Source organism: Nelumbo nucifera, chromosome 4 (assembly GCF_055504915.1).
Source record: "Nelumbo nucifera cultivar China Antique chromosome 4, China Antique-T2T, whole genome shotgun sequence".
Lineage (NCBI taxonomy): Eukaryota > Viridiplantae > Streptophyta > Magnoliopsida > Proteales > Nelumbonaceae > Nelumbo > Nelumbo nucifera.
Genome location: NC_142652.1, coordinates 86,731,034 through 86,746,037, shown reverse-complemented (window position 1 = coordinate 86,746,037; position 15,004 = coordinate 86,731,034). Strand labels below are relative to the sequence as shown.

At 35.8% G+C, this 15,004-nt stretch overlaps 1 protein-coding gene across 3 annotated transcripts; it reads right to left on the bottom strand.

The window, feature by feature from the left end:
* Positions 1 to 5,485: 5,485 nt before the first annotated feature.
* On the bottom strand, positions 5,486 to 14,592 carry LOC104613245 (nucleoside hydrolase 3-like). 3 transcript variants are annotated; one of them, XM_010280990.2, is made up of 13 exons: positions 14,466 to 14,592; positions 13,646 to 13,913; positions 12,802 to 12,981; positions 12,466 to 12,576; positions 11,943 to 12,275; positions 11,503 to 11,679; positions 11,052 to 11,336; positions 10,851 to 10,973; positions 10,557 to 10,754; positions 8,833 to 9,086; positions 7,145 to 7,349; positions 6,711 to 7,016; positions 5,486 to 5,970 (listed from the first exon to the last, which is right to left on the bottom strand). In XM_010280990.2, the coding sequence occupies exons 2-13, from the start codon at positions 13,817 to 13,819 to the stop codon at positions 5,680 to 5,682; spliced, it is 2,637 nt and encodes an 878-aa protein (XP_010279292.1). In that variant the 5' UTR covers positions 13,820 to 13,913; positions 14,466 to 14,592; the 3' UTR covers positions 5,486 to 5,679. The 3 variants fall into 3 exon arrangements, with proteins under 3 accessions (XP_010279292.1, XP_010279283.1, XP_088758535.1); XM_010280981.3 differs by lacking the exon at positions 14,466 to 14,592 and adding an exon at positions 14,130 to 14,265; XM_088902409.1 differs by lacking the exon at positions 14,466 to 14,592 and having other exon boundaries at positions 12,802 to 12,977; positions 13,646 to 13,778.
* Between the last annotated feature and the right edge of the window lie 412 nt (positions 14,593 to 15,004).

The following is a 15,004-nucleotide window of genomic DNA, read 5'->3' as shown; positions in this document are numbered from 1 at the left end:
ATAGGGGTGATAGTTAGGACTCTGGGTTGCTTGCAAGAGGGAGGTCTGAGGATAAGGGCTCAAATAGTAAATTGAAGTCTAGATCAAAATCTAGTCATAAGAACTTGACATGCAACTATTGTCACAAGAAAGTGCACATTAAGTCAAAATGTTATAAGTCAAAAACAAAAACAAAAAAGAAGAAAAGAAAAAGAATAACTCTGTGGAGGTTGATGTGGCTAAGGATGAGACTGTTGATGTTTTCTTAGTAATAGATGATAGAACTAGATCTAAGGATGCATGGATTTTAGATTTGGGTTGTTCCTACCACATGTATCTCAATAGGGACTGGTTCTCCACCTACGAATCTATTAATAGTGGAGTTGTATTGATGGGTAATAATGCCTCCTGTAAAAATGAGGCCTAATGGCAAAGGAATAATTTGAATCTGAATGCATGATGGTGTTGTGAGAACATTGACAAATGCATGACATGTACCAGACTTAAAGAAAAATCTCATTTCTCTTGGCACTCTAGATGCTAATGAGTGTAAGTATTCAACTGAAGGTGGAGTTTTGAAAGTCAGTAAAGGTGCTCTTGTTGTGATGAAAGGCATGAGGATAGGAAGTCTATATGTACTACAGGGTATTACTATCACATGTTCAATTGCAATTTCTACATCATCCCTATCTGAGTCTGACATTACCAAGTTATGGAACATGAGACTAAGACATATGAGTGAAAGGCAATAACTGTATTAAGCAGGAGAGGTTTTCTTTGTGGCCAAAGTACAAGAAAGCTCGACTTCCGTGAACATTGTGTTTTCGAGAAGTAGAAAAGAACCAGTTTGAGTATAGCCATTCATAGGAAAAAGAACAATTTGGATTATGTTCACTCAGATCTATGGGGACCTTTACAAGTTCCATCAAAGGGTGGTGCTCGATATCTCCTTACCATCATTGGTGACTACTCCAGAAAGGTATGGGTTTATTTTCTGAAGTATAAAAATGATGTATTTGTGACTTTTAAATAATGGAAAACATTGTTTGAAAAGTAAACAGGAAAGTAGGTCAAGCAGTTGAGAATAGATAATGGTTTAGAGTTTTGTGAAAATGAATTTAATGAATTCTACAAAAATAAAGGCATTGTAAGGCATCGTATTGTTGTCAAAACACCATAGCAGAATGGAGTTGTAGAACGTATGAACAAAACTCTACTAGAGAGAGCAATGTGCATGTTGTCAAATGTTGGTATCTCCAAGAATTTTTGGGCAAAAGCAATTAATATTTTTTGTCACTTGGTAATCAATCTCCATCTATTGCCACTGAGTGTAAGATTCCATGAGAAGTATAGCCTGGCAACCCTCCTGATTATTCAAATATGAAAATATTTGGTTGTCTAACACATGCACATGTTAATGAAGGCAAGCTTGAGCCTAGGGCCAAGAAGTGTATATTTCTTGGTTATGTTTCAAGTGTGAAGGGATATTGATTGTGGTGTCCTAATCCTAAACCACCAAAACTCATAGTCAGTAGAGATGCTACTTTTGATGTGTCTATTATGCTTCACCCGAGAAAGGAGTCTTCCATTTCTTGTGATATAGATAAAATACAAGGTTTAGGAGAGAAGGTGGAGTTACAAGTTCTTCCTCACCTTAGTTTACAGTAATCTAGGTGCCCATTTCTACTAAGATGGAAAAACATGTACAAGAGGAAGAGGAGGAGGAGAAATATTCTATTGCTTGAGACAGAACAAGGATAGAGGTTAGACCACCTAAGAGATATGGTTATGCTGATCTAGTTGCTTATGCATTGCCAGTTGCAGAGAATGTTGATGTTGTAGAACCTAATATTTATGCATAACCTATCTCATCTATTGATTTTGCTAAGTGGTTGGCAACTGTGCATGAAGAGATTGAATCATTGCAATAAGAACCAGACTTGGGAGTTGGCAAGACCACCTAAAGGAAAGAAGATTGTTGGATGAAAATAGGTTTTCAAATGGAAAGAAGGTACTCCAAGTGTAGAGGATGCTAGATATAAGGCACGTCTGGTTGCAAAAGGCTATAGTCAGGAACAAGGTATTGACTTTAATGATGTTTTCTCACTAGTTGTTATACATAGTTCTATTCGTGTTTTTTTTCTTTTTTTTTGCTTTGGTTTCCATGCATAATTTGGAATTAGAACAGTTAGATGGAGAACTTGAAAAGATGATTTATATGCATCAACCTGAGGGTTTTATTGTTGAAGGGAAGGAAGACCATGTTTGTTTGTTAAAGAAATATTTGTATGGTTTAAAACAGTCTCCTAGACAATGGTATAGAAGATTTGTCTCTCTTATGGTGGCTCTTAGGTATTCCATATGCAAGTATGATAGTTGTGTTTATTTTAGGAAACTTATAGATGATTCTTTTGTTTACTTGTTGCTTTATGTTGATGATATGCTTATTGTAGTAAGAGAAATATTTGAAATCAACAGATTAAAAACACAGTTGAGTAGTGAGTATGAAATGAAAGATTTGGGTGTAGAAAAGAAAATTCTTGGCATAGAGATTAAAATGGATTGAAAAGAAAGGAAGTTGTATTTGACACAACAAAAGTATGTTGAGAAGGTCTTAGAGCATTTTGGCATTAAAGATGTTAAACCAATAAGTACTTCTCTTGCAGCACACTTTAGACTTTTAGCTAATTTATCACCATATATAGATGAAAAAGAAAGATATGTCATATGTCCCTTATTCCAGTGCAACTAGGAGTATTAGGTATGCTATGATTTGCACACAACCTAGCATTTCACATGCAATTAGTGTGGTGAGCAGATATATGTCATTTCCTAACAAGGCACATTGGTAGGTAGTGAAGTGGATTCTTAGATACTTGAAAGGAACATCAAATGCTTGTTTGGAGTTTGGGAGGAGTAGTGATAGTTTGATGGGTTAATATTGATTCAAATTATGTAGGTGATCTTGACAAGAGGTCACTCACAGGTTATGTATTTGTTATTGGTGGTTGTGCTGTTAATTGGAAAACTAGTTTACAATTTAAAGTTGCTTTATCTACTACTAAGGTTGGGTATATGGTAGTGACTGAGGTAGTTAAAGAAGGTATTTGATTGAGAGTTTGTTTGGTGATTTCAGTTTGGTTTCAAAGGTGACTGTCGTGTACTGTGATAGTCAAAGTGTTATTCATATGACCATGGATCAAGTGTATCACGAGAGGACAAAACACATTAATGTGAGGTACCATTTTGTTCATGATATTGTAGAACAAGGAGATATCATTGTCAAGAAGATTGGTACTGCAAATACCCCATCTGATATGTTAACAGAGCCTCTTCTTGTGGCTAAGTTCAAGCATTGCTTGGACTTAACTGGTGTTTACAACATTTGAGTTTGCCCATTGGGGCTTTTGTTGGAGAAGGTGGAGGGAGATTGCTATTCTATGATGCTTGAGATAATTTAAGCCAAGGTGGAGATTTGTTATGTTTGTGCCTTAAATTCTTTATGGCGACCTACTTCATGAATCCACTCTGAATTAATTTGAGAAAAAAACGAATGCAAAATTTCATAGTAGTTTGTGGTGGAAGCATAGCATATAGCCCACCACAAATCACCATTGGGGGGTGTGGGGGCGTATCCCCCACGACGGTATGGACCCGATCCATATTTAGCTTATAGATCCGAACTGAATACGAAGAGTTATGTATTTCGGGGGTTTTCTCTCTTGTATACTTAGTCTTTGTCTTGTGAGAGAAGAGTGAAACATTAGGTGTATTTGGGGTTTAGGGATTTCTATGAGTGGTGTTGTTAGTGCCCAACTCTATTTCTTCTCCATTGTTGACTACGTAGTGGATTTCTGCTCTTCCCTCACTCTGGGTGTAGGCTATAAGCCCGAACCATGTAAATTTGTGTGTTCTCTGTGCTTGCTTCTCTTTATCTTTGTTTTACTTTCATTTGGGGTGCTATTCAAATATGCTTTTCTTGGGTTTTTGCAACAAAATGTCTTTGTATTGCATGAAACTTAGCCCCCCGAACTTTAATTTGTGATAAAGACTTATCCTAACCTTTCACATTCCACCATTTCGCCCCCACCCAATTAATGGGTTTGGCGGTAAAGATAAATTTATGAAAATGCTCCTTTAAAGTTCTATATTCCTTTTCTTTTTGTCTTTTTATAACTTTCCTCTTTTTCTTGTTTTCAAAAATTTTCTGTATTCTTTTTGTATTTTCTCAATTTCCCTTTTTGTACTTTTTTGTTTTGTCTTTGTAATTTTAATTGTTTTCTATATTTCCTATGTTTTTTGTATATTTTTTTATTCATTTTTTGTCTATTTATTGTATTTTCTACAATTTCATACTCTTCCTTTTCTTCTTTTTTTTATATTACCAATTTTCTAAATAATGGTCTCATAAAATGACGTAAGGACAGTTTGAGGTTTTAAAAATGTTTGAATATGCGCATGATAATCACATGAGAATCTTTTTTTGATAGTAGAATCTAAAAGTAGGGCTATGAATATTTGACATGAGGCATAAACAATGGCTCGAACACAACACAAGTTTAATGGGTTTGGGTTTGTCTTAATAATATTATGTCAAATCATGTTGACCCGTTTAGCACGATAACATGATTAATAAATGTTTCAATTTAAGATTGACCCACCTAACTCGAAAATGACCTGTTTATGTCCCAAAGTTTCAAGTATTAGATAATGTATATACATTTGGATAAAATACTATTATGGCAGGTAAAGATAACATCAAATAGTTTTATGAGTAGTAGAAAATTCGGACAACCTGTTTTGATATAAAAACTGTAAAAGAAAGAAGAAAACAAAGAGAAGAAAAGGTTTCGGTTGAGAAAGAGAGAGAAGAGAATGGGGAAGCTTAAAATTAGGTATGGTCGTTCATTTCATTAGATTATATACTCATAAATAAAAGAGAGTACAAAGACAAGTATGCCCTTAGTAAGTCAACTACTTTTGAGAACTTAAAAACACTCTTAACTTAAAATGTAAACTAATGGGCCTAAGGCCCAATAACTCCCTAACTATGCTATGTAAATAAAAAACATGTTATATCAGCCCAAAACTCAATAGAATTTATTTAAGTAATTGATGGTTGAATATTTATTTTATTACTCAAATCTATTTATTATTTAATTTCCATGTTGATTTTGTGTTAATTCTAGTTATGCAAGTCATGTCATGTTACCAGTGCAATAAACAGGCCATATTTGCATCCACCCTTATATCTGAATGCCCATACCACGACATGACATGAGAACAGGAATTGTCATCCCTATTTGAAAGTTCATGGTAGGTCTTCATTGGAAAAGAAAGTTCAAGAGGTTAAGTGTCATTATCCCAAAAATACATGGTGTCAATTTTCTTTTAGTTTCAAGGGTTTTGAAAAAAATACCTTTAAAAGTTTGAGCTTGAAAGATGGTGATATGAGAGATGACTTGATGCATTATGAAACCACTTTTCTCAACAAGAAAACAAAAACTTCAGTGTAAATTCCTTTTCTTTTATCTTTCATTGAACTTGTACTTCACACTGTTTATTACAAGTATGCCATCCTGTAAATATCTCCAATATCAATAATACAAATGAAGATTGTTGTATAATGTGAACCAAAGTAAAAGAATTATTTCTTATTGTTGAAATAAATTCTACTTTGTTTCAGTGATTCTTTCGGTTTTAGTTTGGAGGTCTACTCCAGATTCTTTTCTGCTCATCAAAGCTGCCAATCACAGCAGACTGCAATTTATCACACAATCGACTTGCAAAGTGATCATAATATGCCACAGGGTTCACACTTTCCAATATTTTGACCAACTTTCCCTTTTTTTCATCAATGTTAATTTGTCCATCTCTGGATACATCACCAGTAGCCAAGACTTTAATGGGCTTGATTTGTGAAGTTAGTTGTAGATCATTATGATCATCAGCCAAGATTATTGCACCGAGAATTTCGCCCAAAAATGTATCCTGTAGCCAGATAAAACAGAAAGTAACTAGAGCAGCTACTAAAGCACAAGTTACACAAACAATAGTGTATGCAAGCTACTGCAAAAAAAAAAAAAAAAAGGTTAAGCTTGACCTTTTGTCTCATCTATGGATTTTGTAGGCTAAGTTTGACCTTTTCAGAAGATCCTCATAAAGCAGTCTATAACTTTCTCCTTGGGCTGTCCAAAGAAAAGGGTGATAGGTCTAGCCGTTCAAAAACTAAAAGGTTCATGAACCCATTGTCTACAATGATTCAATTGGTTCTATTTTTCTCCTCCAAATTCAGGGCTAGAAATGGGTAAGATCACAAGCAGATCCATATCTGAATGGAAGAAGTGGGTTTACACATTTAGATCCTCATTAGATCTTATAGTATGGAACCATGCCTGATCCTTTTATGCATTCAGTGTTGGAATAACTAGTTGGATCTAAGAGCAAAACATGTATGGTGGGGATCCTTACTCTGTTCACTTTATTTTTCAGATCCTTGTCATTGGGTTATCCACTAAGTGTGGGTATGGAGCAGGGTTGACTATTGGATTGAGCACTCCATTTCATGCCCTATCTAAAATGTAAGATTGAAGCAATATGTGGGTCCCTGAACCATGCTCATTCACCATGTCTACCAGCATTTGGCATTCCACTGGTAGACTGTCCTCAAAGTATACTAGAATGGTATTTTAGTTTCCTCTGTTCACATTTAGAAATGTATTTCTCCTTACCATATGTTGGTAGCTTGGATGCTTTTTCTGTAAACCAGATAGCACTGACAGAAACTTGTTTGCAAATACAGCTTCAGGTGTCTTTTGTGCAAGCCACAAGCTCTCCAGAATCTTAGGAAAGGAACCGACTTGCCTTTGGATGCCAAGTGGAATGAGTGTGATATCAAGTTTCGATTCAAAGACCTTCTTTGCAGCAAATGGATCAAGAAATAGGTTGAATTCTGCATATTTGTTTGAAGGAACTGTGAAAACATTTCCTATATCCATGCTATTGCAGCTGATGTGTCCCCCAACTATATATACATTCTGCAAGCAGGAATAAACAACTGATGATATTATTAAATAGGGATTCATAAAGTTCTATGAAGTTAGTGAAATGTCTAGGTTCTGAAAGAATAAAGAGAAGATCAAGAAGAACTTGAAAAGACACTGACCTGAATCACTGAACTTGCCTTCTTGTTTGAAGAAAGAATATTCGCTAAATTAGTCAGAGGTCCATTGGTTAATATTGTAATTTTAGATCCTGAATCCATTGTACTCAGAATGGAGTTCCAAACTTCTAATGCTAAAGGTTGTCTGAGTTCAGGATGATCAGTATCTCTAGGAGCTCCAAACTTCACAGAATTCTCTGCTGTATACCTGAAATGTAACTCCAAGTGGCATTCAATGAATAAATAAATTTCCAGGAGTATGAAATAACAAGACAACAAGATAAATTCAAGAATAAAAAATCAACAACAAAGACTTTGTTTCTGCATGGCAGTCTTCTACTAAAATTTGAATTATATGACACAGTTTGCAGTCTTCTACAGGTATCCAGGTATAATAGCATAAAAAAGAAGGAAAAATGTTTTGTTTCTGCATGTATATGTTGCAGTGAATCTATTAATCAACTACTTATTCATTGAAAAGCGGTCTGGATGATTTGGCACCATTTTTGAGGTTCTCTAAACAAGTTGGTGCTTAGTGAAATCAGTACTTTGTAAGCTACTCCCTATCCATTTTGGGGGGTTTCTGCATAAAAGAAATAGGATTTTCTTCAATATAGGCATCCTTACCTACAACAAGGTCTGATAACACTGAGGTTAAGGCAGCATGCTGGGTCATCACAGGTAAGTTTTGTACAGTGAGAGTGTAGTCCCAGGTAAGAGAATGGGTTAATGGATTCTCTGTCTAAAAGGTATACTGAGGCTAAGTTTTGTACAGTGAGAGTGCACATTTTAGCATACATCTATCTTTATGTTTTGTATCTAAGACATTTTTCATTCATCTTTCTTTATTTTTTCTTATTAAACTTATCAATAGTTCAGAGAGATACACCTAAAAGGAATCTTGTTCATGTAAAGAAGGCAACATAAACAATAAATTTAATACACATAAGTGCAGCATTATTACTTTCCATTAGATATAATAGTTTTTTCTACACAGAAGCACATTGTGTTCATATGTACATGTATCTTTTATTAAAGTCTCTTAATATTTATGTATTCATGATGCCACCCATGTACTGCTCACCGTGAAGATTGTTATGGTATGGTTAGGGATGTCAACTGGGCATTCATAGGTGGAGATTCCATGTCTATTATTTGACAATTATGCCGATGATGCCAGAAAAGAGGTACCATCAACGTGATTGGTATATTCTTGGGCAAATATACCCATAAAATCAGCACAACAGATATGAGGATGCTGAAATAGATGAGGGAACATTGTCATTTAGCAATGTCTATAACCATTTCTGCACCTTAGGTGTTGATTTTATCTTCAAGGCCTAAAGAATTAAAGCTTTTGGTCTTTCATTTATGAACCTAAAATAGGAAATGAATATATTGTAGTAGAAAACACTATCAGTGTTTATGTAGAATCCCAGCTTTTGCATCATGGGGGTGATGGGAGAACATATTACATTTATTTGGACAATAAATCTTAGCCGTCATTGTAAATGGTGTTAGGTTTCATAAACATGGCCTAGAAATAAAAAAGATCTAAGTTCTGTAAGTTTCATTTCAAACACCAAATATGTAATTAACCACATTAGGAGAGTGAGAGTTCTATGATTGATGCAGAAAACAACCTTTCAGAAAGAACTTACAATTAAATTCTAACAGGATGCAAGGACTACCTTCTAGGGCTTCGTGGCAAATTACGAGCAAATCCATAAAGTGTATCAGAGTCCAGAAATCCACCACTGCCATGTGGTATAGCCTTGACATACTTGCAGTCTCCAACAGAAGGAAAATATGGATTTACCTCACCAATTGCAAACATGCTTCCCAAACCAACTGGAATGTCATCACGGCCCATCATATGCAGTATATCATAGATGATGTCAATTGTTGCAGCATTTGCCCAGCCAGTTGGACTTACCAATATTCCCTGATGAAAGAGAGAATAAGCCAAAGGGAAATGTAACTTGTATGTCAGGGTTCTCAAAATAATTAGCTGACAAAGCAGGTGAAAGCTAGTCTATTTGTAATGAATTTACATTTTTCAGAAAATTGACTTGTTAATTATTCTTTGGAAGATGCAAGAAATATGTGATAACTGCTTGAGTTGCAAGGTAAAAAGTACTTCATAATGGTCCATGATCCATCTCAATCAGACAGCAAGTGGTCTTAAACTTGGACACAAAAAAGACGGGTTTTTAGTTACATGAAAAAAAAAATACTTCATAAATTGGCATTCCTGAGGGAATAAGTGTCTAGGTGGTATCTTTGACTCTCAAGATCTTCCACCAACTGTGCTGCCCATATGAAGTTGGTACTGGTATCATGACATGAGAGCCATGATTCATCAAGTATAATCATCCATATGCCCCTTGAATGTTTACACAAATTTAGATATTGACATAATGTTAGTGGAGTAGAACTCATTTTCTAATTGAAGCTATTGCCTCATTAAAGATCCTTGTATTCATATAAGCAGTGTAGTCAGGGGCATCCAGACTATGCCTGGGCAAATTATAGCCTTTCTAGGAAAGACACTGCCTAGATGATGGATAGCCTTGCATGGTGATCAGATCCAAATGTCATTTATTAACTTTCTAAATTGCAAACCATAGGTAATATTTTTGCTCTATTTACATGACAATAAATAAGAAGGCACACAAGTTGCATCCCAATTTAGACAAATAATAAACGGATACCAGTGCAACCAAAAAATGTTAAAAATCACATAACTTAATTCATAAAGTAAAAGGTAAGGCATCTAATTGTAATGCATATAAATTCAGACATTGGAAGGGAAAAGACAGACAGCCATAGAAGTGGTAAAGAATTGCGTAAAACTATAAGTGTGAGAACTGACTTTAAATGATCCTTTGACATTGACTTGAATGGAGAGAGGAGAAGAAAGGGGATGAGGACCCCAAACCTCATGAACCAATTATCCTTGTTTTATTTGAAGAAAATATTCACAATTTAAAAGAAGATGTGTCATTTGCTAGAGTGGAATGGCAAAATAGGATCCATGTAGCCCAACCAAATTGTTGGAATAAGAGTTGCTCAAGTTGAGTTCCTTTTAATAATAAACTCAATCACTTTTAGAAAATCCTTCAAGTAAATTGTTCAATTAATCTAAATAAACAAATGACTTAGTTTCAATTTCTTTTTAACCATGGAAGCAGTATTCAAGTTATCGCCTTATCTCTGACCCTTGTATTTGAAATTATACCAATGCAACTACCAGTCTACCATCAAGACACTGCCTGCCTAGACACTAATTTAGGTTTATGTGCCAAGGATACTAGCTAGGCAATTAAATCCCCTGGATAATACTTTGAGTACATTGCCTTTAGGTAATAACCAATGAAATTAAGAAAGAAAAGAAGAGGGAAACCAACTGTACCTTGAGATTTATTACTTCAACAGGTACTTTTAGGAGATAAATTAGAGAGAGAAAATCTCCAGCACTCATATCCATGTCAAATATAACAGGTTTTCCCAATTTTCTTGTTCCAAAATTTGGCTTGTACATAACCTCTCGATAGTAGGGAAACTGAGTCGAAATATTGAACCTCCCAGATTGCTGAGGAAGGTTTAGAACCTGCTCTCAAACAACATTTATTGTGTGCAATTAGTAAAGAAATGCACGAATCTAAACATAAAGAACCTGAAGAAAGGAACACTGAGAATCATTTACATCCAAGAAGCTTTTAAAAAATTCTCGGTCCAGCAAACTGTCAATGTCTTGATTTGGTTTCGCCTTTGTAGCAACAAGAACACGTACTGCCTCTTTACCAGTTATCTCCTTTGTGTAACCATCCTGCTTGCAATGCACTATTCCATTAGATCATACAAGACTAATTATATTCCACTAAGAGAAAAGTCAACAATAAACTACCTGGCATCTCCCTTTCCCATTCTTTACAAAGCAAAAGGGATCTTGAACCCCCATCTGAACATGACCACTATGCACTCCATTTTTCTGTAAATTAAACATTGGAACTGTGCGACCATCAAAGAATGGATTTGAGCCATCAGATATCCCATATGGTTCATTTGATGTCATTACTGTAATGTTCATATACTTCATCTCAGCAAATTCATTTTCCCCATCATGGTCATGCAAGTTACGCATGATTGATACAGCTACACCAGATGTAAAAGAATCCCACATAAAATAGCTCTGCAGAGGCCATCCTCTTTTTATTAGCTCAGTTAAAATCACTTAAGGAGTACCATTGATCATGTTATTCTACAATGTTTATGCATTTAACCAAGAAATGCCAGAAGATAAAATAGTCATTACACAGGGGAACAGAAATCAACAAAAAGTAGAGCTTAGTAACTACCTTAAAGAATTGGTCATCAAACCAAATATCATGAGCCATCTTTAAGGACCTAAAGCAGTATTGTGACTCATAAGTATTCTGTCTCTTTTCAAATTCTGTGAAAAAATCCTGAGTTATAGGGATAGTGTTTGTTGCATCCAAGGGAACAAGGGTGATTGGAATGCCAGAATGGAAAACCTACAACCAAAGGAAGAATCACAAGCGTCAATGTGTTGTAAGCATATAGTAAAGTATAAATTTTTTAAGAGGTAAGTAAATTTATATTATAAAGCAAAATGAAGAAACCTGTTACAAGCATATAGTACAGTATACAATGAAAAAAAGGAAATACTAAGATTATATTGAGATGCATAGTTCCCTTTCATTTTATACAGATGCTACCCCAGTTATTTTTTGATAATGCCCTTTGACTGATCTACAATTTCAAGAACTTGTATTACCTGGTATGCAGCAAAAGGATCTCCAAAGATATTGAATTCAGCATATGGGTTGCTGTTAAATGCTGTAAACAGATTACCAATATCACCACATTGTTTAGGCTTGCAAGAGATGGCGTTCTTAGGGCAGCAACCAGTTGGGTTATTAGACCTCACACCACCACCCATGACATAAATATGATCAATGTTGTTCTTCAGGTGAGGATTATTCATGAGGAAAAGGGCAAAGTTTGTATGAGCTCCAGTAATGAGTAAAGTAACAGGACCCTTGGATATTGTGTCTATCATCAATTGTTGTGCAGTAGGTTGCTGAAGGGGCCAATATTGTCTCTTCCCCTGCTTTGACAAAAATCAAATGCATGAGCTAGAATTAGAATTCAGGGAAGATCATAAAGCCTGCATACATATCAATTACAGAATTCTAGTTGTCAATTGTTCTCCACATCCCTTAACTATATATTCTTTTCACAATCTGCAGAAAGGTTCTAACTTTTAGGAAAGCTGTTAAGACTACCAAATTCCATACCTGTGGAAGGAAACCTTTTCGCAGTCCATAGTTTGTATCAATATCTAATCTCCCCCCAGAACCTAAAGGAATAGCCTGTCTGTACCGACAACCTCCAGCAGTTGAAGTTCCCTGCCAAAAATGTTAAAGACACTGGGAAAATGAATAACCATCAAGAGTATCTATCAACACACGGGAGCTAATAGATCTTTCACAGAGATATATGAAAATTATGAACAAGACATTAGCATAATTTTTATGTGGATTATTGAAGGAAATGTTCTAGAAATGATGTGGAGAAAAGGGGATTGGTATGTTGCATATGAAACAGCATAGGAGAATGGTACTCCATTTAACCTGATCAATTAATGGAAGAAATCCACCAACATTTGGAAGGATAGTACCATTTGGTAGTATTCCACCTTCACCTCCTATCCCAACTGCAATGTCATCACGACCCATCATGTAGAGAATATCATAGATTTGATTCACAGCATGTCCGGCATTAGTCCATGCATTGGTGTTGATAGTGACTGCCTGCAGCAAGATAATACTTTTAATTTTAAAAGTAAGATAAGCATTTAGTATAAAAGTACTTCATGGCTGTGCATGCAATTAGTATTAAGGTTACAATAAATGTCCAAAGTGATAAAGTATGTGATCTGATGCTTGAAAACATCAAAGGACAAAGCTCCTGAGAATGCACTTTGTCAAAAGGAGATTTAAAAAAAGATACAGTTTTTTTTTTTCAGTTTACAAGTCAAGAACATGTTAATTTACCATGAAACAAACCTAAGAGATTCAATTTGTGGAAACAAAGCAATAAAATTCCACTCCAGAGACTTATTATGTTTTGACCTTAGAAGGTCTCATACAATCCCTGAAGCATGCAATGCAACAGAGGCTTGAATGACACAGTCCAGTCTTGATTCTTGAAAGGCAAAGAAGCCTTACAAAAAGCACCACAAGTTGAAGTCTTTCTTCTGGGCCAATAGTGATTTGCACCAACTTGACTTAATCTAAATACAATTCTCAATTGATTCTTCTGCACGAATCAATCATGAATAATTCAAAAACCGACAAGAGGACTGTAGCCACTTTATCTGCTAGCTAAGTTAGTGGTCAAAGGGATGTTTTGAACTCCAAGTGTTCACAACACAAATATGCAATCGTCTGAAGTTCTTGGATAGAGAAACAATACCTTCAAGTCGATTTCTGTTCTGTTCTGCTTCAACAGATACAGAAGAGCAAAGAAATCATCAGTGTCGACGTCGGTATCGAAAAGAATCCGTCTTGGCAGAACAATCCCGGATACACTTTCTGTCCCGAGAAATCCAAACAAAACCAGCAAGCAGAGAAGTCTCCCCAGCCACATTTCTCCGTTACAGTCTGCAACCAAGTACGAGTAATTCCTTCACTTGAAATAGAATTGCTTTGTCAATACAAACTGCTTAATCAATCTCTCACTCCTGAAAACAATTCAAAAATCACTAACTGGTTAGTACTTATAAAGGAAAAGACATATAAAATGGAATGAAACGAAAAGGCAAAAGACGTATAACAGAAGAAGAAGAAGAAGAAGAAGAAGAAGAAGATGATGATGATGATGATGATGATGATGATGATGATGATGATGATGATGATGAAGTTGGTGAAAAGAAAAGGAGTATGTTATAGTGTTGTACGGCCTGAAAGTTGCCGTGAAATGGAGCAGGGATGCCGGAGAGTCTTTATTACTGGATTCTTGGAGGGAGAGAGAGAGAGAGAGATTGGAAGAGCAGAACAGTGGGGTGGGGAGATCTTATTGATATTTTTTCTGGGTTTTCTGAGGGAAGTTGCCTATTGGGACCTCTATGCATTTGGAAGGAAAGTCTGCAGTGCAGCCAGGACAAAGTAAGACACCAGAGGGAGAACGGCATAGAGACAGATAGACAGACAGAGTAGGAGAGTTGAAAATTAAAAAAAAAAAAAAAAAGAAAATACTTTGAGAGAGAGAGAGAGAGAGTGATAACTGTACGCACAGTTTATTTCACTTGGGCACTTAGCTTTGTTTCGTGGTTGATGAATTGTTTGATAATGGCAATGGTGCTGCAGCTGGCTAAGGCTTTATATACTGATGAAATAAATGGTGATGACGATGGTATGATTGTCGTCGTCGTTATTGTTTAGTCAATTGTTTTTGCTTGCGTGCTTTGCGGGGTTGGTTATCGGTTTCAGTTAACGTGGTTTAATTGACCTGGTTTTACACTTTTCCTTATCTTACTCAATGATAATGAATGCAATGGAATCGGAATGGAATTGGAAATCCACGGAGATGGGCTTTGGCCTTTTGGGTTTTCATTTTCCTTTTTAAGATAAGATTTGCTTCTTAATTACTAAACTGCTTTGCGCACGCTTTGCCGCTTTAGGTGGAAATTGGAAAATGGAAACTTCAATCGGGTTGTGCCCCAGCCCAGCCCAGCCCAGCCCAGCCCAGACCTGGTGCTTCTCCTAGCTGTAAGCTGTCTGTCTGTCTACTAGCCTAGCCTACTTCTGCCTCTGGTAACTGGTTTTCTTTCTT

What these genes read in the sequence shown, in the direction of transcription:
- LOC104613245 (XM_010280990.2), bottom strand. Translation starts at nt 13,819, where the DNA reads ATGTGGCTGGGGAGACTTCTCTGCTTGCTGGTTTTGTTTGGATTTCTC. An exon ending in GAAAAGGTTTCCTTCCACAG is followed by an intron (nt 12,276 to 12,465) that starts GTATGGAATTTG and finishes TTGTCAAAGCAG; the next exon opens with GGGAAGAGACAATATTGGCC. An exon ending in ATCCAAGCTACCAACATATG is followed by an intron (nt 5,971 to 6,710) that starts GTAAGGAGAAAT and finishes ATCTGGCTACAG; the next exon opens with GATACATTTTTGGGCGAAAT.